The following is a 27,604-nucleotide window of genomic DNA, read 5'->3' as shown; positions in this document are numbered from 1 at the left end:
TTTTTGTTTTTAATTTCATCTTAAGCAACCTCAAAATATGCTCTATGATTAAGGATGTCAGGTATGATAGATATTTTAGTTTTATTTTTTTTTAATCTGACAAATACCCTTATGTTATGAATTCACTTGTATGGGAAAAACTTAATTTAAGGAAAATAATGTGAATTATCTAAAAAAAAGATAAGCAATTTCTCAAGCTATACAAATAACTCTTAGAAAACTCATTAATTTGAATTAGAAAATATTCAAGTACTGATTTTACTTCAGGATTTTTCACTTATGCAAGTAGAAAAACTGGGCTTATTATTACAGCCATCAATGTAAAAGAAGTTAACATATAACAAATCTCCTATGTGAGGTTCCCAGAATTAACAACTATAGTTCTGCTAAACCACATAAGTAAATCATAATGCAAATGTGTTTAAGAAATCCCCGGACTGAAGGTCTCCCTCATTATTCAAGCTTTCTGGGAAGAAAAAAAAAAAAAAAAGAAAGTTTTAGTTACTTAAACAAAACAAACAAAAATTAATGTGAACTGTCCAGAATAGGAAAATCCACAGAGATAGAAAAGAATTAACAGTTGCTTAGGGCGGGCTCAGAGGCAAGGAGTAGAGAAGGAGCAGGAATGGGGAGAGACTGCTAATGGGTATGAAGTTACTTTGGGGGGTACTGTAAATACTCTAAAATTGTGGTGACGGTGGCACTACCCTGAATATAGAAAGTCACTGAACTATATATACACTTCACGTGGATGAATGTTATGGTATGTGAAATACATTTCAATAAAGCTACAAAGAAAAGCACATGGAAAAAAATTAAAAAAATTTTAAGTATGACAAAGTCTAAGTTCTTTCTATGAAATGTTAGTTTAGTATTAAACATATTAAAAAACACAGAAAATGACATTTCTATCAAGTTTTCCATTTTTTAATAGTATACTCACTCACACTTAATGGCAAGTAAAACAGTTGAATGAAGAATTCTAGAAGGAAAGCATTTCAGTTCAGAAACTTTAAAAATAATTCAATTAACTAAATATGAGTACTTTTTCACCAAGGGAAATAAAACTATTGGATATCAATAGTTTAAATTGTTATAATTTTTAAATAAGTGTTTAAAACTATTAATTCACAGAGAATTCAGTAGAAAAGAAGAGGAATATCAGTGTATCAAATTTAGTCACCACAGAATGGCTTCAGACCGTATGAGAGCCTTATATATGAAATCACTACCAATACTGAATATAAAAGAAGGGGGAAGAGGGAGACAGAGATGGTGGCAGGGGGGCGGGAGAAAGACATACACAGAAAGAAAGAACATTTTCAGCCTTTTTATTGGCAAAATCTGCCATTGAAGATCACCAATCTGTGTTTCTCTCAATGTCCTTTACATGCCCAGGGAACAAATTTCTTCTTAACACAGAGAAAGAAGACCTTCCTTTATGAACAAATGAGCATTAAGAAATTCATCATACTGTATCCTGGATGACTAGAAGCTCAGGTCTTAATTTCATAAACTTTCCTTTCTCTTGATTTCTGATACATTATGCTCTTTACTCCTGTATTACTATAAATTTATCCCTTATTTTAATCTCGATCTAAAAAAAGTCACTTTATTGCTAATTTTAAGATGCACTGAAATGCTTTCTAGAAACAGATGAAGTATAAATGACTTTTTTAAAATAACATTTTTCGAAAACAAAAATAATCTGTTACCTGTTTGACATCTCGAACAAGATGAAATAGCATTGGATTAGTTGGGCCTTGTTTCTTTAAGGAGAAAATAATTAGAGCAAACTATTATTTTTCTTCTAAAATAACTTAAACAACTTCCTTTTTGTTACAGGACTTTTGTACTTACACAAATTATATTGTTTTTGAGTTATACAAGTTCTGTTCATAAAATGGAACAAAGAAAAAGATGTAACTATTTCATGTTGTCATATTTACCTTTAACAAGATATATAATTTCTTATGCTCTTACATTTTTACTTATGCAAAACACAAAAGCTTTTCTTTTCTAAAAGTCATGCAAACATTGCAAGCTTCACAATTATATGTTAAATTTAATTTATATTTCATTGATAATGGAGGCATACATTCTCTTTCCTCTTGTTAAAATGTCTGCACCTCTGTTTCTGCCACTAATCATCAAGCTGTAGCAATACATTAAATATTTTGGGTAACAAACTTTTAACATTTATATAGGCCATTTTTCCCTATTATCTTAATTCTATTTAAATATAATATTACAGTACACTAATGACAAGTTTCATTTTTACATTAATCTTATTTTGATGGTATCCTGTATTTTGAAAAAATACCCAGGAGTATATGTCCCCCCATCAAAACTGAGATAAATGGGCCAAAAAGATATTCTTCTAAACTTTTTGGACAGTGCTCTGATCTATATGAAATTTACTGCAATTGATTCTATGTAGCACAAATCAAGAGAATTATTGTCAATACTTTAAATCTATTGTTTAAAAGAAATACCAAATGAGATTTTTCTCCCACCACTGTGTTACTGTTAATTTTTATGAGGTTATTTTAGTAATCAATTCAATGTACTTCTCCATTTTGATTACATATACTTGGTAATACATTTTCAAATCTAAGTGGGTAAACTTATTATTCCTTTGAAAACAATATTATTTTCTTTGATATTACTGGCTTTCAAATTCTATATAATATCTAAAGATGGCTATAACTGATACTGCATTCTTTTTACAGTATTTAGTCTATAGACTTAAGAGCTAAGTTCCCTCAGCTCATTCTCCCCTGTAAGTTAATTTTTCTTTTATTTAAAATGTCATTTATTTTTAACATAAAGAAACTTAGTAGAAATATTTACAAAAAATTGGTAATATTTTAGTGCACTTAGACTTACAAAATATTTACAGCTCAAACATTTCTGAAATGCAAAGGATTATAAAAAATAAAGACAGAAGGCCTGTAAGTTAATTTTTAAAAAATAAATGTGTCTTCCAAGTGAATGTGAATTATTTCATACTTTTTAAGTATTAGGAAGCTTCACTGTATTTTCTCTAATAGTATATAATCAGAGAGAAACGCAATTTTTGTAATTCTATTTTATCTTAATCCATTAATGTTTATTCATTAAATAAAACTTCCTAGTAAAAAATAAGTATACTTTAACACAGCAGTTCTCAAAAGTACAATCTGGGGACTCCTGAAGGCCCCCAAGACCCTTTCAGGAGGCCCATGAGATCAAAAGTGTTTTCAGAATCATGTTAAAATGTTATTTGCATTTATTCATTCTCATTCTCTCAGTGTTCAGTGGAGTTTTCCAGAGGCTTCATGATGTGTGATATTAAACTCAAAAGCAAACATGAGAATCCAGCTGCCTTCTATGAAACCAGACATTAAAGAGATTTGTAAGCCATAAAAGTATTCTACTCTCCTCACTAATTCTTTTTTGTTTTCTTGAAAAATGTTATATACATTAACATGTAATGGATTTATTATTTGTATTGAAGTACAAATTAATAAATATTTTTAAAATTTCTTGGTGTTACATTCCAATATGGTACATATCAACACACATAAGCAAAACCTCTCTAGAACAGCTCTGTGATGTCCTCAATAATTTTTATGTAATAGGATCTTGATAACAAAAAGTTTGAGAACCACTGCTTTATCATGTTATATATAACCCTTAAACTTTAAAAAATTTTATCAATAATTGATGCTGAATGTTAACTATTATCTTAATAACTTTGAGTTATACAGTTAAAAAAATTACTTTCCTTGCTAATGGGACCAATTTTTATTTTTAGTGTTTTATATTTGCTTTACATTTCAGGGATAAACCTTACTTCGGCACAATGAATAATTTTTACATCTATTTGCTAGAGACAGTAGAACGCCAACAAATCCCTACTCAGGAAATTTACAATCCACAGTGGAAGACATAACTGTACTTAACAAACTGCACCACTGGGCTTCAATGTAGTACTGCCTTGGCATTTTAACTAGGTTCCAAACAAAATAAAATCCAGTAAGTGGGTAGTAGTAGCTGGAAGAAAAACACATACCAGCACTGTGTAAACAACTAATGCTTTTTAAAAAAGTTTATATTTTGGGGAAATAACACGTAGATAACATAGTTGAAATATCCACTATGCGGAGGTGGGAGATAGGAATTAAAAGGCCAAGTGAGAGAGATAGCTGAGGCAAAATTTCAAAAGCTGAAGAGCTCTGAAAATCAAGTGAAGGGTTTGAGTATTATTCTATACATACTGGGGAGCCATCAAAAGTTTTTAAACTGGGGAAAGATATGATAAAATATGTCACTATAAGAATATTTAGGTTAAAGATCTGAAAATAGACAAGGAAATTAGATTACAGAAGTAGTATAGGCTGGAAATGATTGAGTAGTACAAAGACATTAGGAATGAAAAGAAAGAGATAAATAGGTAGAAACTGATAAATAAAAGGAAACAGCTTTGCAGAGAAGTCAAAGTTAGAAAGCTAGGATTTGGTCCTAGTATTCCTCAAGGTATACTTCTATTAGTAATGAAAAACTATTAAGAATAGTAGTATTTACCCTCTCCAATGTTAGTGATATGAAATTTGAAACAAAGTGAGAAAGGCTTTGTAAAAGGAATAATTAGTTTTCAGGAGCTCTTTAAAAGAAAAGTTGAAAAACAGTACGTAAGCTGAAAGTATGACACCACAAGGTCAAAATCATGAATGTAAACAACAAAAAGGAGAAAAGAAAAAGCAATGTGTAATTTCTCCATTGGTCAAAGGAATCAAAAGAAATTTGGTGTAACAAATGACCACCAAGAAAAAGAAGAAATATAATGACTCTATAATTAAGAACTTGATCTTACAGTTTTAAAAAGGGTTAAGGCGAAGGAAAGGGTTAACACTAAGTACATCTCTTTCCTATGTGGCTATGGTGACAGAGAAGGTCTCCAGAAACAGGGAAAGGGTTTCAGACTCTCATATAAACAATCTATACTAAGACTGGCTGTAATTTTTCCATGTAATCCAGCAAAATATTAAAGGTTTTACCAATAGGAATGAATATACTCAGGTAAAATGACACTTTCCAAAGATGATAAAACTTAGTCCACAAAGAATTTTAACATACACTTACAGTGTTGTAAAGTTCTTCCAGTCTAGGAATGGTAAGGAATTTATGCATGCTTACTCCATTTTCAATAAGAAGTTTTACAAATGCAACTCTATCCATTACAAGAGCATCAAGCATAGCTTGTTCCAAGGATCCAACCTAAAACAGTATCAAAATTAATAAAATTATACAAACAGTTCTACATGCAAGTCCTTAGGATTTATACATATTTGTTCCTAAACAGTTTTAAAACAAAATTAAAAAGATGCAAAGTAAAAGACTAGGACTTAAGGTATACAGGGAATAGATAAAAAGACCTCACTAGAGTAGCATTCCCTAAAAAACATTCTGTAGGACAGCAAAGGTTACGTGGGGGGGGAAACAAGAAAGAATCCACCATCAAGTAAATTTTGGGAAAAATACCTTAGAGCAATGGTTCTCAGTGTTTAAGAAAGGTTTTTTAGAGGGATCATTTCAATAATTGGGGGCCACTACTACATTTAATGGACACGGTCAAAAGATACCAGAAATCATGCAATATGCCAGACAATGTCACTCAAAAAGGAATTGCCTTATATCTCATACAACTTTCTATTATCCTGTTAGATTCTCACAAATGAAAATCCAGTAATTCTGCTTTACATATAAACACAAAGTATTCTGTCACAAACTTTCCAAAAATACAACTACTATATAAGTCAGAAAAGATTATACTTAGTTTTCTTTAGAACTTTAACAGAAACCATTCACCGTCAGAGAAAAATCATATCTCTTAACAGCAATACAACATGTGGCACTGCAGTTTAATATAACACACGTATCAGTCAGCATTTGTAGTGCTCCCTTGTAAGTTTTTAGAGACACTTTTACAGACTTCAACAGACACTGAATCAAATACTCTAAAATCAGTGAAGACACAAATACAGAAATTTCACTGAGAAGCATTATAAAAGTCATCTTATTAATGTAATAATATTAGTATGTTTAGTATTACTGATATATTAATATTTTAATAATACCTCATTGCTTCTGTATAATTTTAAATATTTTGGTATCATAGGAAAAAAAGCTTTGTGAAAATCAATACCAGAATCACTGGGTTTGGGCTTCCCTGGTGGCGCAGTGGTTAAGAATCCGCCTGCCAATGCAGGGGACACGGGTTCGAGCCCTGGTCTGGGAAGATCCCACATGCCGTGGAGCAACTAAGCCTGTGCGCCACAACTACTGAGCCTGCACTCTAGAGCCCATGAGCCACAGCTACTGAGCCCGCGTGCCTAGAGCCCCTGCTCTGCAACAAGAGAAGCCACCGCAATAAGAAGCCTGCACACGGCAAACGAGGAGTAGCCCCCACTCCCCACAACTAGAGAAAGCCCGCGTGCAGCAACAAACACCCAACGCAGCCAAAATTAAATAAATAAAATAATAAATTTTTTAAAAATCATTTTTTTCACCTCTTGTTTTTAAATCTTTATTGTCTTCAAAAGTTTACCATACAACTATACAACTTCTCTACAGCAGTTTCTATTACCATTTCTTTACCCAACCTACCCTTGATTTCCATTACTTTGCAAAGGATAGGGTCTCCAAAATCTTTTTAGTATACAGACTAAACGCATGCCTTATGCATGATGGATGATGATGAGACGGCAGATATGTTTTCTGTCATTTTTTTTTCACCACTCAGTTCTATTTCATAACAAGGAAAATATTTTGGCATTGCACTTAAAAACAAGGCACAACTAACTTATAAGAATGTAATACGTATTCAATTTCTCATATATTAACGGCCTGTAATTGATCATGGCATGTTACTCCTATTTTAGTTAAGATTATCTCCTACTTTCTCGTATCACATACAAATCTGATTTCTTATTAACTTATTCTAACATTAACAACCTTTACTCTATTGCTCAGTTGGCCTTCTCTCCTTTCTTTTCTTATCCTGTACTTGTAAGGGGTGTTCTTCTGTTCCCCATGGGTTTTAAGTTACCAACAATAACATTCTGTATTAGTCTGGTTAATTAAAAAAATCATCACCAAAACCTATGTCAAGGATCTTACCACCTATGTTTTCTTTTAAGTTTTATGGTTTCAGGTCTTATGTTCAAGTCTTTAATCCATTTTGAATTAATTTTTGTGTGTGGTATAAGACAGTGGTCAAGTTTCAGTCTTCTGCATGTGGCTGTCCAATTTGCCCAACATCAATAATTGAAAACACTGTCCTTCTCCCATTGTATATTCTTGACTACTCTGTCGTAAATTAATTGACCATATGTGCATGAGTTTATTTCTGGGCTCTCTATTCTGTTCCACTGACCTATTTACCTATTTTTATGCCAATACCATACTGTTTAAATTATCATAGCTTTGTGACACAGTTTGACATCAGGAAGCATAATGCCTCCAGTTTTGTTCTTCTTTCTCAAGATTGTTTTGGCTATTCAGGATCTTTTGTGGTTCCACACAAATTTTAAAATTGCTTGTTTTATTTCTGTGAAAAATGCCATTGGAATTTCGATAGAGATTGCACGGAATCTGTAGATTGCTTTGGGTAGTATAGACATTTTAGCAATACTAATTCTCCCAATCAATGAGCACAAAATATCTTTCCATTTCTCTGTATCTTCTTCAATTTCTTTCATCAACATATTATAGTTTTTAGTTCACAAATCTTTCACCTCCTTGGTTGAATTTATTCCTAGGTAATTTATTCTTTTTGATGCAATTGCAAGTGGGACTGTTTTCTTAATTTCTCTTTCAGATATTTTGTTATTAGTGTATAGAAACACAACAAATTCATGCATATTTATTTTGTATCCTACAACTTTGCTGAACTCATTTATTAGTTCTAACAGTTTTTTGGTGAAGTCTTTAGGGTTTTCTACACATAGTATCATGTCATCAGCAAAGAGTGACAGTTTTATTTCTTCCTTTCCAATTTAGATGCCTTTTATTACTTTTTCCTTCCTAACTGCTGTGGCTAGGGCTTCCAATACTATGCTGAATAAAAGTAGCAAGAGCAGGCATCCTTGTCTTGTTCCTGTTCTTAGAGGAAAAGCTTTCAACTCTTCACCATTGAATATGATGTTAGCTGTAGGCCTTTATTATGTCATATATGCCTTTATTATGTTGAGGTGCCTTCCCTCTATACCTGCTTTGTTGAGAGTCTTTATCATAAATGGATATAGAATCATGTGAAATGTTTTTTCTGTATCCACTGAGTTGATTATACGACTTTTATCATCGTTTTTCTTAATGTGATATATCACGTTGACTGATTTGCAGATCCCCAGAATAATCCCACTTGATTATGGTATATGGTCCTTTAAAAGTATTGTTGAATTCAGTTTCCTAAATATTCTGAAGATTTTCAAAAGATGTTGTCTGAGGGTATGGATTCCAGTCAGTCTGAATCTGGATGCTGAAATACTTCCCTTAGGGACCCTGATAGGTAACTGCACATTCTCAACTACTGGGAGCTAGTAAAAATACAATACGTTGCTTAAACAAGCAGAAAGGTTTGAGAGAGAACAAAAAGCTGAGTCAAGGTTGATTGACAAGGCTCATCCCCTACACAAGGCTACTTCTTCAAGACTGGAAGAGGTGGTTATTTCATCTACTGTACAGAAACCAAAACACAGTCAAGTAAAATGGAGAAACTGAGGAATATGTTCCAAATGAAAGAACAAGATAAAACCTCAGGGAAAAACCTCAATGAAATGGAGATAAGTAATTTACCTGATAAAGAGTTCAAAGTAATTATTATAATGATGCTCACCAAATTGTGGAAAAGAATGAACACAGTGAGAACTTCAACAAAGAGATGGAAAATCTAAGAAAGTACCAAACAGAAGTCACAGAGCTGAAGAATAAAAAACTGAACTAAAAAATACACTAACAGGGTTAAAGAGCAGACTAGATGAAGCAGAAGAAAGGATCTGTCAACTTGGAGATAAGGTAGTGTAATTCACCCAGAGTAGCAAAAAGAACTTTTAAAAAAGTTAAGTTAGCTTAAGGGACTTATGGGACAACATCAAATGGACTGATACATTTTAGGGTTCCCAGAAGAAGAGAGAGACAAAGGGGCAGAAATTGTATTTGAAGAAATAATGGCGGAAACCTTCCTAACCTGGGGAAGAAAACAGACATCCAGATACAGGAAGCTCAGAGAGTTTAAAATAAGGTGAACCTATAGAGACCCACACCAAGACACATAATTGAAATGCCAAAAGTTAAAGACAAGGAAAGAATATTAAAAGCAGCAAGAGAAAAACAACTTGTTACATACAAGGGAACCTCCATAAGACTATCAGCATATTTTTCAGCAGAAACTTTGCAGGCCAGAAGGGAGTGGCATGATATATTCAAAGTACAGAAAAAAAAAACTTCCAACCAAGAATACTCTACCTGGCAAAAATTCTTATTCTGAATTGAAAGAGAGAAAGACTTTTCCAAACTAGCAAAAGCTAAAGGGGTTGATTACCACTAAACCAGCCTTTCAAGAAATGTTAAAGGAGCATCTTTTAAGCTGAAAAGAAAGGGTGGTAATTAGTAACAAGAAAACACAGGAAAGAAATCTCACTGAAAAGGTAAATATATAGTAAAAATAGTAGATTAATCACTTATGAAGTTAGAATAAAGGTTGAAAGACAAAAGTAGTAAAAATAGCCATGATTACAATAATTAGTTAAGGGATACTCGAGGTAAAAAGATGTAAACTGTGACATGAAAAACAGAAAAGAGGAAAATAAAAATGTTGAGATTTAGAATGGGATCAAACAAATGGTTATCAATATAAAATAGACATTACAGATATAAGTTATTATATGTAACCCTCATAGTAAACACAAAGCAAAAACCTATACACAAAAGACAAAGAGAAAAAAATATAAGCATATCACTAAAGTCATCAAATCATAAAAGAAGAGAGCAAGAGACAGAGAAAAAAGGAACAGAATGGAACTACAAAAACAGTCAGAAAACAATTAACAAAATATCAGTGAGTACATACTTATAATAATTATTTTAAATGTAAATGGACTAAGTTCAACAATTCAAACACACAGAGTAGCTGAATGGATAAAAACACAAGACCTATCTATACGCTGCCTATAAGACACTCACTTTAGATGTAAAGACACACATATAGACTGAAAGTGAAGAAATGGAAAACGATATTCCATGCAAATGGAAACCAAAAGGAAGCTTACTTATATCAGACAAAATAAACTTTAAAAAAAAGACTGTAATAAGAAACAAAGATGGATGGCACATAATGATAAAGGGGTCAATTCAACAAGAAGATACAATATATGTAAATATTTATGTACCCATCATAGGATCATATAAATACATAAAATAAATATTAACAGTCTTAAAGGGAGAAACAGACAGCAATACAAAATAATAGAGGACTTTAATACCCACTTACATCAGTGGAGAGATCATCCAGACAGAAAATCAGTAAGAAAACATCAGCCTTAAATGACACATTAGACCAATGGACTTAACAGATATACAGAACGTTCCATCCAAAAGCAAGAGAATACACATTCTTCTCAAGTGCACACAGAAAATTCTGCAGGATAGACCATGTTAGACCACAAAACAAGTCCTAATAAATTTAAGAAGACTGAAATCATGTCAAGCATCTTTTCTGACCACAATGGTATGAAACTAGAAATTACACAAAGAAAACTGGAAAATTCATAAATACATGAAGATCAAACAACATACTACTCAACAACCAATGGGTCAAAGAAGAAATCAAAAGAGAAATTAAGAAGTACCTTGAGAGGGCTTCCCTGGTGGCGCAGTGGTTAAGCATCTGCCTGCCAATGCAGGGGACACGTGTTCGAGCCCTGGCCCAGGAAGATCCCACATGCCACAGAGCAACTAAGCCCGTGCACCACAACTACTGAGCCTGCACTCTAGAGCTTGCGTGCCACAACTACTGAGCCCGCGTGCCACAACTGCTGAAGCCCATGTGCCTAGAGCCCGTGCTCCGAAACAAGAGAAGCCACTGCAATGAGAAGCCCGCACACTGCAACGACGAGTAGACCCCGCTCGCCGCAACCAGAGGAAAGCCCCCGCACAGCAACAAAGACCCAACGCAGCCAAATAAATAAATAAATAAATAAAAAGTACCTTGAGAGAAACAAAAATGGAAATATAACATACCAAAATTTGTGGGATGCAGCAAAAGCAGTTCCAACAGGGAAGTTCACAGCGATAAATGCCTACCTCAAAAAACAAGAAAAGTCTCAAATAACCTAACTTTACACCTCAAGAAACCACAAAAAGAAGAACAAACGATACTCAAAGTTAGTAGAAGGAAGAAAGTAACGAAAATTAGAACAGATATAAATGAAACAGATTGAAAAGACAACTAGAATGAAACTAGAACTAGTTCTCTGAAAAGATAAAATTGACAAACCCTTAGCTAGACTCAGGAAGAAAAAAAAGAGAGGACTCAAATAAATAAAATCAAAAATGAAACAGATGTTGCAACTGATACCACAGAAATACAAAGGATCATTAAGAGGTTAATATGAACAATTACATGCCAACAAACTGGACAGCCTAGAAGAAACAGATAAATTCCTAGAAACATACAACCTATCAAGACCAAATCATGATGAAACAGAAATTCTGAACAGTCTGATTACTAGTAAGGACCAGACAGCTTCACTGGTAAATTTAACCAAACATTCAAAGAACTAATACCAATCCTTTTCAAACTCTTCCAAACTCATTTTATGAGTCCAGCATTACTCTGATACCAAAACCAGACAAGGACCCCAGAAGAAAAGAAAATTACAGGCCAACATTCCTGACAAACACAGATGCAAAGAGCACTATTTCTAAAACTTTTTTCAGTTTCAGGATTTTTAAAGATCTATACCCTATAAAAAACACAGTTTTTATCAAGAGGCAAATAGAACTTATTAAATCCTAAATGGATCTGAATGTTGCAGAAATGTTTGGCTACAATAAGTTTGCACTTTTGACTGACAGGTAAATGTCAAGTTAGGTAACAGTTTCAGCAAATACTTTGATATTAACTTAGCTTAATTAAATTACACTGTTTATATAGATTATTTACATACCAGCCACTGCTGTCCATAAACAAATACATGATTTTTGGCAATGTCAACTCTATCCCATGCCAATGTAAGGATGAGCTGGTCAAATGCAGATGCATTAGTGCCTAATCAAATAAAGAAAACAGTCGACAAGTTCAATTAATTTATCTCCATAAAATATGAACACTTATGAATTCCCCTCCTCCCCCTTTAATTAACTTACACAGCTGGTGTTAGTCACTATTCAGAGGTAGCCTGCCTCAGAAAGATAAGGTTACCCCAGGGTTGAGGACTTTTATTTTCCAACTATAGAAAAGACACAGCCTCATCCATCGCAAACAATTCAGAATGCACAAGAATGAACAGAAAAGAAAGATGATCTGTTTCTATCACAGCGATAGTATTGACTGTTAATATTATGAAAAATATCCTTACAGGTGTTTTCTGTGCATATATAAGTTCATACATATAATTGTTTATGCAAAAGCAGGTCATACTATACAAAATACTCAGCCTGCTTTATGTGTATTTAGTTTTCAATAACAGTACATACAGATGTACCTTATATATATATAAATACCTTTTAAAGGTGAACTAAAATTTATTCAACAAATATTCTAACTAGTGGACATTTCACGTTATTTTGAATTTTCTGGTAAGTGTATCTTTGTGCACATATTTAACAGGATGAATCTGTAGAAGCCAAATTGCTGCGTAGAAGGGTATATAATTTAAAACTTTTGACACATTGCCAAAATATATTACAGAAAGGTTATATCATCCATCAGGAGTATACAAATACCCAGTAGGAGGATAAAAAGCTTTTTTTTTTTAATTTATGTTTTTTTAAAAATTATAACATCTTTCCATCATTTCCACATTTCCCCCAAGTATCTGTATTCTGCTAAAATCTTTTACTTAAATTTTGACTCATTTTTCCATGAGGTATTCATCTTTTTATTACTAATTTACAACACCTTTTTGTGATCCTTCCACATTCCTGTTCTTAGTTTTCTCATCTATAAAATGAGAAAAATAATAGGAAATCTTCATCTTAAGGCTGTCACAAGGGTAAACAACATAAACCACTAAAGCACAGTAGCTAGTACACAGAAAGTACACAGCAAATATTAGGTGCTCTCTTTTTATTTTTTATTTTTATGCAATCGCATTTATTGATCTTTCCCTTTATGGTTTCTAGGCTTCCTATTACTTATGATCTCTTATTCTCAGATGATGTAAATATGTTATATTTTATTATAGTATTTTTCAAATGTCTGATCTATTGGCAATTCATTGTAGTCTAATATTTGGGAAATTCTTATGAATGATAAAGATAGTGCCCTCTTGCTCTGCTTCTGCCACCTCACTGCATGCTTGGACTTTCAGGTACTCGGACAAAACAACATTTTAATTTCTAATTTTTGAAAAGATTTTTCACTATAGTATTGTTTGTCTTATCAGTTAGATGTCTTTGGAAAGATAATAAGAGGAAAACAATTCAACTGCGTGTGCATTAACCCCTTAGTCCTAGAAGATACCATTAGTTTTCTTTCCAAATTTTCCTCCCTAATGAAAATAGCACATTTAAGAATGCTATCCTTAATTTGCATTAACTAATACTCTATTACTTTTAAACAATTATTTTTCAGCCAATTAAAAATATGACGTTTGACACATTCTTAACAGGATAATTAAATAGGTCTAATGGCATAAATCCTGGTATGAACTTTTTAAAAAGTTATAAGATTCAAAACAAAAGCAAATTTGTCAAAGAAAGTGAACACTGTGTCTTTTTCAAAGAAAAACTATTGAAAAATTCAGGTCTCAAACATTTGGTCAAATTAAAAAATCCTAACTTATATAAAAACACTATAAATGAAAGACCTAACAAATGAATTTTAAGTCTTACCTTTAAGCAGTGCAGTAAGTATTGCTACATCTATATCTTGATGTTCATCTGATCCAATGTGGAAAACAGTAATCTATTTAAAGATCAATTCATAATATTATGCCTTTATATTTTATAAGCTAAGACATAACGCATATAAATCGCAAAGTAACTGCAAACTACTTGGCAGATATAGTTTTTTTGAGTCAGGAATAATTTCATTACAATTAAAACACAGAAAATTAAAGAATTTGTATCATTTACCAAATAAAATTCAAGTAGGGACTTCCCAGGTGGCAGAGTGGTTAAGAATCCACCTGCCAATGCAGGGGACACGAGTTTGATTCCTTGTCCAGGAAGATCCCACATGCCGCGAGGCAACTAAGCCTGGGTGCCACAACTATTGAGCCTGCGCTCTAGAGCCCGTGTGCCACAATTACTGAGCCCATGTGCCACAACTACTGAAGGCCGCGCGCCTAGAGCCTGTGTTCCGCAACAAGAGAAGCCACTGCAATGAGAAGCCCACACACTGCAACGAAGAGTAGCCCCCACTCGCTGCAACTAGAAAAAGCCCACGCGCAGCAACGAAGATCCAACGCAGCTAAAAATAAACAAATAATAAATTTAAAAAAAATAAAATTCAAGTATATTCAAAATGTTTGGTTTCATATTATATTAATTTTTTATATATTTTATGTCCATTACTAGTATAAGCAATTTATGAGCTAAGGCTATAGATTACTAATCTGAGTAAATCCGGCTGTTTCTTCTGCAGAGTAGACACTTACTCAGTTCAAGTAAATATATGTGTTCTTGAATGAGAAGTGTTTTGTTGAATCCTTTTACTGGAAATTTATTTAAAATTATTTGAAACATAATACCATTAGAGAGAGGTTTTCATTTAATAATCTTTCCATAAAATAAAAGTCTATTGTTATAACCCCAATACAAAATTTTCAACTAACTTCATTTCATAGTATACAAAAATGAAATGCATGGAAGAAAACTGCAGATCAAACCATGTTATCATCCACCTACTTAGAGAACTGTAAAAATTTTTTGTCTCTGTAAACTTAAGCCCATGTCTAGATGACTGAAATTAAGCAACACTGGTCTCTATTTTTTTTTTATTGGAGTATAATTGCTTTACAATATTGTGTTAGTTTATACTGTACAGCAAAGTGAAACAGCTATACGTATACATATATCCCCTCTTTTTTGGGATTTCCTTCTCATTTAGGTCACCACAGAGCACTGAGTAGAGCTCCCTGTGCTATACTATACAGCAGGTTCTCATTAGTTATCTGTTTTACACATAGTATCAATAGTGAAGCAGCACTGATCTTTAATTTGAGCACTCACTCAGAGGAAAATAGGGTTTTTTCCTCCAAATATATTTTAGAGAAGCCAATAATAACTCTTTAGAGTTCTTCCTTGATCCTGAACATAATCTACTGAGGCTCAGTTATGAAACTTTTCCAAAAATAGAAGTGTAATAATACATGTCTCCACACCATATAAAAACTATATTCTAGGGGCTTCCCTGGTTGCGCAGTGGTTGAGAATCCGCCTGCCAATGCAGGGGACACGGGTTCAATCCCTGGTCCGGGAGGATCCCACATGCAGCGGAGCAACTAAGCCCATGTGCCACAACTACTGAGCCCACGTGCTGCAACTATGGAAGCCCGTGCGCCTAGAGCCCCTGCTCCACAACAAGAGAAGCTACCACAATGAGAAGCCCGCACACCACAACGAAGAGCAGCCCCCGCTCACAGCAACTAGAGAGAGCCCGCGCGCAGCAACAGAGACCCAACCCAGCCAAAGTAAATAAATAAATTAAATAATTTTTTTAAAAACCCCATAATCCTTCTATGCTATCTCTTAGCTTGAACAAAATTATAAATGACATCTTTACATGGTTAGAAAAGATTTTAAAATTTTAAATCCAAAGTTTTTTAAAAAAGTATTTCTCCAATTGGGAATTCTCTGGAGGTCCAGTGGTTAGGACTCCATGCTTTCACTGCAGAGGGCCTGGGTTCAATCCCTGGTCAGGGAACTAAGATACCATAAGCCATGGGGAGCAGCCAAAAATTAATTAATTAATTAAAAAGCATTTATCCAGGGCTTCCCTGGTGGCACAGTGGCTGAGAGTCCGCCTGCCGATGCAGAGGACATGGGTTCGTGCCCCGGTCTGGGAAGATCCCACATGCTGTGGAGCGGCTGGGCCCGTGAGCCATGGCAGCTGAGCCTGCGCATCCGGAGTCTGTGCTTCGCAATGGGGGAGGCCGCGGCAGTGGGAGGCCCGCGTACCGCAAAAAATAAAAATAATAAAATTAAATTAAAAAAATAAAAAAGCATTTATCCAATTTAGAATGTACTTTGAATGAAATAAAAAGGCTTATTCTGGGCCTCCCTGGTGGCGCAGTGGTTAAGAATCCACCTACCAATGCAGGGGGACACGGGTTCTAGCCCTGGTCCGGGAATATCCCACATGCTGCAGAGCAACTAAGCCTGTGCACCACAACTACTGAGCCTGTGCTCTAGGGCCCGTGTGCCACAACTACTGAGGCCCACGTGCCACAGCTACTGAAGCCCATGTGCCTAGAGCCCGTGCTCCGCAACAAGAGAAGCCACCACAATGAGAAGCCCACTCACCACAACAAAGAGTAGCCCCCGCTCGCTGCAGCTAGAGAAAGCCCGCGCACAGCAATGGAGACCCAATGCAGCCAAAATAAACCTATATTAAAAAAAAAAGGCTTATTCTGTGAAATGTACTTACGAGCTCCTTTCTTTTCATACATTCCATCAGTGTTTGAAATAAATGAACTGCTTCACTCTGGCCAAAGTTAAATGTTTTTTTGATGGTTGAAATAATATCAGGCTCTGCTGCATCATGAAGATTCCTGAAGTAAGAGGAAACATAACTCAATCCACTGATTTCAAATTCCATTATTTGAAGAATCTAATATCAAGTCCTAGTGGATCCAGGCAAGACATTTAAAGATACTGTATTAATATTAAATACTTGACCCTGAGTGAAATTTTCTCCTTCATTAGACTCCTACTATAAGTCATAAGGGTGGAAAATGGAATGGAGTGATTTTTCTCTTTGAATTATTTCTTAATTTTTTATAAGGCATGTGTTAATGTTATCAGTTATACAGTATCTTATCATGTAAGACATTGTATAAAGATAATTTTAAGATAATATGGTGTAAAAAGCAGTATTTTAACAAAATGTGTTAAATACCAGCACATTTGCATTTTTATTTCTTTTTCTCAATACGGAATATATTTACATGCTCAAAAATATGATATAATATAAAATATAAAACTGTGAAAATTCATAGTGAAAGTGTCTTTCCCACTGTCTTCCATCAGCCATTCCATTTCAACTGCTTTCAAGAAACACTATTACTTTGTATAACATTTGAGGATCTCTTTCAATACATACAATTATCTCCTTGTCTTTTTTCCTACATAAAAGGTGCCAAAATATACATGTTACTGTACATTTTCCTTTTTTTACATATATATTTTGGTAATCTTTCCAAATCTAATATACAGATACCTGATGTAACTACAAACTACTCCGTTGTGCAGATGTACCTTAAGTTATTTATCTAGTCCCCTTGATATAAATGTTCTATTTTGTTCCAATCTTTTACTGTTACAAACCACACTGTATTGAGTAACTTTATATATGTTATTTCACATGCGTGCAAGTACATTTGTAGGAACAATTATCAGAAATGGAACTGTTGCGTCAAAAGATATGTGCCTCTATTTAACAGGTCTTTGAAAACTGTCCACTACAAAGACTTATATTTTAATTCATTCCAATAATGTATCAGACAGGCTATTTCCTCAAGACTTAAGAAGGTATTTTCATATTATTAAAACACTGAAATGAATCTAATATTCTAAAAACCACAGCTTCTTTACATAAAATTATTAAAAATATGTTGTAATCATACACTTACCCTCCTTCTTCTGTCTGTTTATGAATATATGCTAGTAGATCTGCAGCCCTGCCTGTTCCTTCACATACGACGACTGGAACAGGAGGACTTTCCTGAAGGTATTCTAAAACTGTGAGGATAACATTTGGCCCACCCTCAAATATAAGTGCCACCACAGGAACACCTTGAACAATTCCTTAAAAAAGGTAAAAGATTAATTATGATATTAGGCAAAATTCAGTAATTTAATCTTAGTTTTCACTCAATCAAAAATAAAATGCCAAAATATAATTTCTTATAAGACTATGTTGACTTAATATTACATACTCAACATGATATATAGTCTGATATAAATAAATTAAATACTGAATAAATTACTTTTGCACTGACTTTAAGTCTGTTCTAAATAACAAAATTAGAAAATCCAATATATAATGAGGCACACACTATAATTTATATATTCACTGAAAAGCAATAATTATTTTGTATATTTCACTACTTTAACTCGACAAGAAATTAAAACACCAATTTGGTTTTCAGTTTTTTAATACTTTATGAGTTGAACTTCTCATATGTATTTGTCTTTAATCACTTTTAAAATGTCTATTTTTGATTCCAAATGCATTGAGACATTAATATAGAAATTAACAGAATCAGGATTACATAGACAAAACAGATCAAAAAAATCCAAGACCTCTATTAAGAGTAACAAAAAATTTAGTGAATACCAATTTTTGTTTTACAATAACTTGTACTGCAGTGAAAGAATCCAAAATATAGGCATTCCCTAGTGGGGTATGAAGGATTCTAAGATATTCCTAATTTTTAGGAGATGCTATGACTCCATCATAATCTGAAAATACTGTTCTATGAGTTTGCATTTCTATTTCACTTTGTCATAGAGCTCACCTCCTTGGTCTCCTAAAATTATTACATTCTTTTTTTTGGGAAATAAAAATCCAGATGTTGAACCAGAAAGTTTGACCATGGTCAGAAAGGAAGACCAGAGGACGAAGGGAAGATGGCAGAAGAGTAAGATAAGGAGATCACCTTCCTCTCCACAGATACACCAGAAATACATCTACACGTGGAACAACTCTACAGAACACCTACTGAACTCTGGCAGAAGACCTCAGACCTCCCAAAAGGCAAGAAACTCCCCACGTACCTGGGTAGGGCAAAAGAAAAAAGAATAAACAGAGACAAAAGGATAGGGACGGGACCTACACCAGTGGGAAGCAGCTGTGAAGGAGGAAAGGTTTCCACATACATGCTAGGAAGCCCCTTCGCGGGCGGAGACTGCGGGTGGTGGAGGGGGAAAGCTTCGGGGCCGCGGAGGAAAGCACAGCAACAGGGGTGCTGAGGGAAAAGTGGGGAGATTCCTGCACAGAGGGTCAGTGCCGACCAGCACTCACCAGCCCGAGAGGCTTGTCTGCTCACCGGCCGGGGCGGGCGGGGCTGGGACCTGAGGCTCGAGCTTCGGTCGGTTGGAGCGCAGGGAGAGGACTGGAGTTGGCAGCTAGAACACAGCCTTGTCCCTGAAGCAGCTGCTCCTTTAACCCCATCCTGTATGAGCGAAGAACAGACCTACACGCAGAGGCGAGGCCAAATCCAAAGCAGAGCCCCGGGAGCTGTGAGAACAAAGAAGAGAAAGGGAAATCTCTCCCAGCAGCCTCAGAAGCAGTGGATTAAAGCTCCACAATCATCTTGATTTACCCTGCATCTATGGAATACATGAATAGACAAGGAATCATCCCAAATTGAGGAGGTGGACTTTGAGAGCAAGATTTATGATTTTTTCCCCTTTTCCACTTTTTATCAGTGTGTATTTGTATGCTTCTGTGTGAGATTTTGTCTGTATAGCTTTGCTTCCACCATTTGTCCTAGGGTTCTATCTGTCCAGTTTTTCTTTTCTTTAATTTTTCTCTTAATATTTTTTGTTTTAATAACTTTATTATATTTTATCTTACTTTATCTTCTTTCGTTCTTTTTTCCTTCCTTCCCTCGATCCCTCCTTCCTTCCTTCCTCCCTCCCTTCTTTCCTTCCTTCCTTCCTTTCTTTCTTTCTTCTAATTCTTTATTTCTACTTTTTTGATACAAAAACAAGACCCATATATATTCTGTCTACAAGAGACCCACTTCAGACCTAGAGACACATACAGACTGAAAGTAAGGGGGTGGAAAAAGATATTCCATGCAAATGGAAACCAAAAGAAAGTTGGAGTAGCAATTCCCATATCAGACCAAACAGACTTTAAAATAAAGACTATTAGAAGAGACAAAGAAGGACACTACATAATGATCAAGGGATCGATCCAAGAAGAAGGTATAACAATTGTAAATATTTATGCACCCAAAATAGAAGCACCTCAATACATAAGGCAAATACTAACAGCCATAAAAGGGGAAATTGATAGTAACACAATCATAGTAAAGGACTTTAACACCCCACTTTCACCAATGTACAGATCATCCAAAATGAAAATAAATAAGGAAACACATTCTTTAAATGATACATTAAACATGATGGACTTAATTCATATTTATAGGACATTCCATGCAAAAACAACAGAATACCCATTTTCTCAAGTGCTCATGGAACATTCTCCAGGATAGATCGTATCTTGGGTCACAAATCAAGCCTTGGTAAAGTTAAGAAAATTGAAATCGTATCAAGTATCTTCTCCGACCACAACGCTATGAGACTAGATATCAATTACAGGAAAAGATCTGTAAAGTATACAAACACATGGAGACTAAACAATACACTACTTAATAACGAAGTGATCACTGAAGAAATCAAAGAGAAATTAAAAATACCTAGAAACAAATGACAATGGAGACATGACGACCCAAAACCTATGGGATGCAGCAAAAGCAGTTCTAAGAGGGAAGTTTATAGCAATACAATCCTACCTTAAGAAACAGGAAACATCTCGAATAAACAACCTAAAGCAATCAGAGAAAGAAGAACAAAAACACCCAAAGTTAGCAGACGGAAAAAAATCATAAAGATCACAGCAGAAATAAATGAAAAAGAATTGAAGGAAACGATAGCAAAGATCAATAAAACTAAAAGCTGGTTCATTGAGAAGCTGAACAAAATTGATAAACCATTAGCCAGACTCATCAAGAAAAAAAGGGAGAAGACTCAAATCAATAGAATTAGAAATGAAAAAGGAGAAGTAACAACTGACACTGCAGAAGTACAAAAGATCATGAGAGATTACTATAAGCAACTCCATGCCAATAAAATGGACAGTCTGGAATAAATGGACAAATTCTTAGAAATGCACCACCTGTAGGGTGTGGAGAAAAGGGAACACTCTTGCAGTGATGGTGGGAATGTGAACTGGTACAGCCACTATGAGAACAGTATGGAGGTTCCTTAAAAAACTACAAATAGAACTACCATATGACCCAGCAATCCCACTACTGGGCATATACCCTGAGAAAACCATAATTCAGAAAGAGTCATGTACCAAAATGTTCATTGCAGCTCTATTTACAATAGCCCAGAGATGGAAACAACCTAAGTGTCCATCATCGGATAAATGGATAAAGAAGATGTGGCACATATATACAATGGAATATTACTCAGCCATAAAAAGAAATGAAATTGAGCTATTTGTAATGAAGTGGATAGACCCAGAGTGTGTCATACAGATCGAGTATAAAGCAGAAACTAACACACCATTGTAAAGCAGTTATACTCCAATAAAGATGTAAAAAAAAAAAAAAGAAAGGAAGACCAGTGTCAAAAATACCAACTTTTAAGACATTATCTACCAAAGAGTGATACCTACTCGTGTTATCAACTTTAAGCAAGGTGATTCTTACTTCACCATAAAGTATATTTTTCCTCTTCAATCTTGAATTTCAAAGTCGGGTATTGGAATATGTCATACATTAAGAATATTTCTGAATTCCTTGAGCTGCAGTGGGTTTACAATAGCAACAAAGCTTCCAATGAACCTCTGTGGCTTTGGCTTTGTTATCTGAGTACCCTATTTAATCTCAGACTTCCTTTCCTAGATCTTATTTTGTGTAAGGTCAGTCATTCATGGTTGTTTTGTATGTTATCCTGCTACATAAGGAAATGAACACTTAAAGAACAGTCTACCTTTTTTAGAATGCTGCTCGCAATTAATACAGCCCAGGATAATTTCAACAACAACAAATTTATAAATTCCCTTACTAGCATGAATTCTTTGCTGATTAATAGTTTTTTCAAGTTCTCTTCTCAGTCTGACTTCTGCCCCATACTTTCCAACAGTGCCATCATCCACCAATATGAAATGGGAATGTAGATTATTCAGAACATTCAATTTGCTCAGAGGGTTCAATAACGTTTGGTAAGGAGCAACCACCTAAACAATAGCAAACGTGAGAGTTAGTGGGCAGGATTAAATTTAATATAAAGTAAAAACAAATTTTGAAATAATCTGTAAAGGCAAGTAGGAGATAAGATTCTATTTATGCATAGCAACAAATAGAAAATGTAAAAGAATATATCAAAAAGCATGAGCTTTTAAGCAGCTGAAGATTATTCAATAATGGGTTGAACCACAGTGTTGTATTTCGGCTATCAATGCAGAATATACCATATTTCATCATCCCATGCAAAGGAAACAGCAGCAAACAAGCAAATAAACAAACAATATGAAGAAACTATTAAGTTATTACTGAATAAAGTGAAATATATAAAGGACACTGAAGAAAAGCAATCAAATGTCATAGTTATTTTTCCAGTCATAAGTAGAATCTTTAAAATTGATGTTAGAAATTTAATTGCACTTGAAAGTGATCATTATAATTCAGTAATTCCTTTTTAATAATCTCTTGAAAGATATCTATAACCAATTCACATGTCTTTAACCTACTTGAATAAAACACCGGTATTTGATTACTACTCTTACAGACAATACAATTAATTCTTAATAGAATGTCGCCATTAAAAATTTAATTACAAAGACTGGCATGACATGGAAACGGTGTGAAATAGTTATACAAAAGAAGGCAGAAACAATGTATTAACACTACTTTTTGTATCTATGAACGCATTTTCGAAACGGTCGTGGTATGATCATGAATATTTTAGGTTGACTTCGCATTATTCTTGCTCTAATTTTGTTTATACATAAGTTTAAATGTAAGAAATTTTAAAAAGCACTCTTACATCTCTCCCAACAAGATCATTTCTGTTTTCAATCACTCCCCACGGAGCTATTCCGATAGTGCAAATCTTTCGAGATGATCTGGAAGTATGTTCTTTAAGGGCATCACCAACATGTTTTGCCACACCTGTTCATACAAAATTTAATTCATTTTATTTGGAAGTCTTTACAGTGTTCAGAACAATCCTTTGCTCAATAACATTACAATTGGTGGTATTTTTCTTTACATACACTAGATAAAAGGCAACAAGGTCCAAAAGACAAACTTACAAAAGAAAATACAAGGACAAAAAAGAAAAAAAAACCCACAATGTCAAATCACTACAACTGCCTGAAACACACGTAAAACTTTTACCATGTTGTTAGGCCTAGTCTCCTCTCTTAGATTCCTCATGTTAACTGTAGTTTTTGTTACTGCTCTAAACATCATCTTAAAAAAAACAAGAGTATGGCTCAGGACTACAAGCAAAACACACATGCTCACAAAAAACTACAAAAGTTTTCCAACTGAGTCAAAATTGGGAGGAAAGTAGAAAAGATAATTCAAAAGAGCACACAACTTCTCATTATCACTTGTTATGGACTGAACTGTAACCTCTCCAAAATTCCTATGTTGCAATCCTAATCCCAGTACCTCAGAATGTGACTGTATTTGGAAATAGGTTCTTTAGGTTATCATGTGAAAATGAGGCTGTTAGGGTGGGCCCTACTCCAATCTGGCTGGTGTCCTTATAAGAAGGGGAAATTTGGACACAAAAAGAGACACCAGGGATGCACATGCACAGAGGGAAGGCCACAGGAGGACACAGGGAGAAGAGAGCCATCTGAAAGTCAAGGAGAGATGCCTCAGGAGGAACCAAACCTGCTAACATCTTGATCTTGGGTCTCCAGAACTGTGAGAAAATAAATTTCTTTTGTTTAAGCCACCAAGTCTGTGGTATTTTATTATAGCAGCCCTAGCAAACCAGTGCATCACTCAATTTGATTTTTATAACGCATTAGATCTCATTCCTAACATGGATAATGGAAACAGCACCTTCACTGTTCTTCCAAGTGATGCCTTGCCTGTTTACAGTCTATTTTTAAATCATCATTCAAGTGATCTTTGCTCTTGTCAACTCTCTGTTTAAAACCTCCCCTTCTCATTCGATTAAAAGTCATAGTGCTTATAATGGCCTACAAGGCCTTATATGATGATCTGTCTATTGCCCATGCTATTCACCACACCACCCCACGCCAGGCCTACCACCACCACCACTCACCCATAACTTTCTGATTTCATCACTTGGCACTCCTTGCTCATTCCAGTCAAGCTACACTGGACCTTTCTTACTATTCTTCCAACACTTGCCACTTCTCCTTTAAATGCTCTGCTCCACATTATTCTGATCTTGCTCACTTCATTTCCTTACATCTCTACTCAAATGTCACCTTATCAATGAAGTCCCCTCGACCATCCCTCACTATCCCGCCTCTGTATTTCATGTGTCTCCAAAGCACTTATCATCTAATTTATTATACACTATTTAGTTATGTTTGTTGTTTGCATCTTCCCCACTAGAATATAAGTTCCATGAAGGTAAATATTTTATTTTGTGGAATGATATATTTTCAGCAGCCAGAAGAGTGCCTGACACACAATGAGGTTCAAAACACAGTTGCTGATAACAAATTAGATTTTTCCAAGCTAATTTAAATAATAACTATGTTTTACTTTGGATATTAAAATTAATTTGCCTTCAATATATCCAACCTGTATATCTGACAGGAAAGACTTAGAATGAAAGATTATAGTACATTAAAAATTAATTTGAAAAGCTATTTGTTACCAGTGTCTAGGCAATGAATTGCCATTCTTCTCTCAATTTACCAGTAGTCACAGAGTGACAAGAACAACACTTCACTTTACAGTAGGGAGTCAGCAAACTTTCTTATAAAGGACCAAATTGTAAATATTTTAGGCTTTGCAGGGCATACAGTCTTTGTCAGACCACTCACCTCTGCTTTTGTAGCACAAAAGTATGATACAAAACAATACAAAAATAAATGAGTGTGGCTGCGTTCCAAAAATCCTTTATTTACAAAAATAAGGAGTAGGCTGGATTTGGTGCATGGAGCCACAGTTTGCAAACCCCTGCTCTAAAGCATATTATTCTTGGGGATTCCCTGGCGGTCCAGTGGTTAGGACTTGGTGCTTTCACGGAGGGACGCGGGTCCCGGATTCAATCCCTGGTCCGGGAACTAAGATCCCACAAGCCGCACAGCGTGGCCAGAAATAAATAAAGTCTTAATTTTAAAAAAGTGAATGATAAAGCATATTATTCTTTTAAAAGAATAAATGAAAACCAAATACTTTTTCAGTTAGCATTTATACTTAGGAAGTAGATTATTTAACAGAAGAATTGAATATATTTATATTCAGTGTTGACTTTTCAAATATCTAATTGATATTATGAAGAATTTACAAGCACACCAAATAAAACTGGTATAATCACATTACCTGTGTTTACTCCTCCTGTTAAAATCCAGGCTCCAGTTGTAACTGCAGCTTTAATAAGACCCTTTCCAAGCAACTGCTTGATTCGTGGGTGAAGCTCAAATTTCTGCATGCCACCGTGTACAGAGATAACAAGTTTGGGTAATTCCATTTGCCATTCTTTAAGAAGAAGTTGTAGAATGACTTCAGGTTTGGTGTCATATGATAGCCTCACATACTAATAAAAAAGGTTTTAAAACAATAATTAACAATTGAATATTCATAGGTTTCAAAATGCAACATTATATGACTTAAGAAAAATTTTGTTTGGATCAGATTATTATAAAATAAATTTCACAGGCTACTTGCAATATATTTACACTTCTAGGAATAAGCAATAGCAAATGATTTTAAAGTTGGAAAATCATTCCATAAGAGCTACAGAAGTAGTGGCACTGTAATTTTTAAACCAAGATGTAAATTTGTTACTCTTTCTGTTTATATAAACTTAATTACCATTCATCTGATTTACAAATTTATCCACAGTACTCATTGCCTTGTTTAACTATAAGTATGCATTGAGTGAGAAGTGTTAAGGATAGGTATGATGATGGGAAAAGGGAAAATAAGAGAAGAATGGTGAAAACATGGAGACTTCTACAACTCTTGCAACTATGAGAGGCAAATACTGAATTATCTGTTTGAAAGTTTGATCAATGATCTAATCCACTGATCAGAATTGTGACTATGCAGTAAAGTAACACAGATTTTTTTAATACAGATGATTGTTTCCTTCACTGGAAGTAACTGTGGATTTGACTCACAAATTGCTGAAAATAATAAATTTTGCTCAGTATTTCAAGGTGTTCAGATGGAATCACCACTTTAATTTTTGAAAAATCATTCTATAAGGAAATAAGCTATCATATCTGTGGAGTAAGTTCCTCTGGTTTGAAAGATTAAAAAAATGATCTTTCTGGTAAGTGACATCACAAAATTTACTCGCTATGACTACTGTAATTCATTTTCTTTATCTAAAGCACCTATGACTTAGCTCATAAGAAATCTAAAATATTCAGATGTTGGAAGAAAAACACTTTTTTTTTTGCGGTACACAGGCCTCTTACTGTTGTGACCTCTCCCGTTGCGGAGCACAGGCTCCAGACGCGCAGGCTCAGCGGCCATGGCTCATGGGCCTAGCCGCTCTGCAGCATGTGGGATCTTCCCGGACCGGGGCACAAACCCGTGTCCCCTGCAACGGCAGGCGGACGCTCAACCACTGCGCCACCAGGGAAGCCCAGAAAAACACTTTTAATCATCTCTAATAAAGGTTCTTTGCAAAACAACATATTGCCAATTCCTTTACAAATAGAGATCAAACACCAAGGAAAATTATCCCAAAATATCAGAATTATATAAAACTGAGAAGACTCCAGAATCCGTTAAGAATGATTTGTAATGAGATTTGTTCTGTACTAAGTCTTTCTGCATTAGTTCTGTTTAACTCATTATTATACTTGGGTACATTAAGTAGTGTTTGGAAAACAATCTAAAGTTAATTTTTTTAAAAAAAAGATTATGTTAGTAATAAATGAGGAATTCCATTTCCAACAATGATGGACTAGGTTGTCTGCGACTAACAGCCCCTGGGAACTAAAGAAACTAGAAACTAGATAAATAACACCTGTTGTTAAGCTATCAGTGAGCTACCAAAGCAGTGACAACTTGTGGGATCAGGATCCAAGAGAATAGAAAAAATGGAGAGACAGGCCCAACATTTGGCACTGCTTATCAAATCAAGGCAGGGAGGGAGGCAGGTGGAACAATCTAAGGGATAATATGTTGATACATCTAAATGAATAATAATTATGATTTGGAAGTTTAATACACGAAGAAATAAAATTCATGCC

At 34.6% G+C, this 27,604-nt stretch overlaps 1 protein-coding gene across 3 annotated transcripts in view; it reads right to left on the bottom strand.

Annotated features, from left to right (window-relative positions):
• TRPM7 (transient receptor potential cation channel subfamily M member 7) overlaps positions 1–27,604 on the bottom strand; it is a 112,386-nt gene that overhangs the window by 55,624 nt on the left and 29,158 nt on the right. For 2 of the 3 annotated variants that reach the window (XM_024761869.1, XM_024761871.1), the window contains exons 5-13: positions 25,719–25,932; positions 23,221–23,345; positions 22,240–22,411; positions 18,063–18,237; positions 16,859–16,982; positions 14,101–14,173; positions 12,213–12,313; positions 5,128–5,262; positions 1,716–1,769 (exon numbers count right to left, since the gene is read on the bottom strand). In XM_024761869.1, the coding sequence (XP_024617637.1) occupies positions 1,716–1,769; positions 5,128–5,262; positions 12,213–12,313; positions 14,101–14,173; positions 16,859–16,982; positions 18,063–18,237; positions 22,240–22,411; positions 23,221–23,345; positions 25,719–25,932 (1,173 nt within the window). The remainder of the gene's footprint in view (positions 1–1,715; positions 1,770–5,127; positions 5,263–12,212; positions 12,314–14,100; positions 14,174–16,858; positions 16,983–18,062; positions 18,238–22,239; positions 22,412–23,220; positions 23,346–25,718; positions 25,933–27,604) is intronic. The other variant, XM_024761870.1, reaches the window with a different exon arrangement.

The sequence above is a fragment of the Neophocaena asiaeorientalis genome, unplaced genomic scaffold (assembly GCF_003031525.2).
Source record: "Neophocaena asiaeorientalis asiaeorientalis breed wild unplaced genomic scaffold, Neophocaena_asiaeorientalis_V1.1 scaffold111, whole genome shotgun sequence".
Taxonomy (NCBI): Eukaryota; Metazoa; Chordata; class Mammalia; order Artiodactyla; family Phocoenidae; genus Neophocaena; species Neophocaena asiaeorientalis.
Note: the sequence above shows the minus strand (reverse complement) of the source record. Positions and strands in the feature narration are given on the sequence as shown.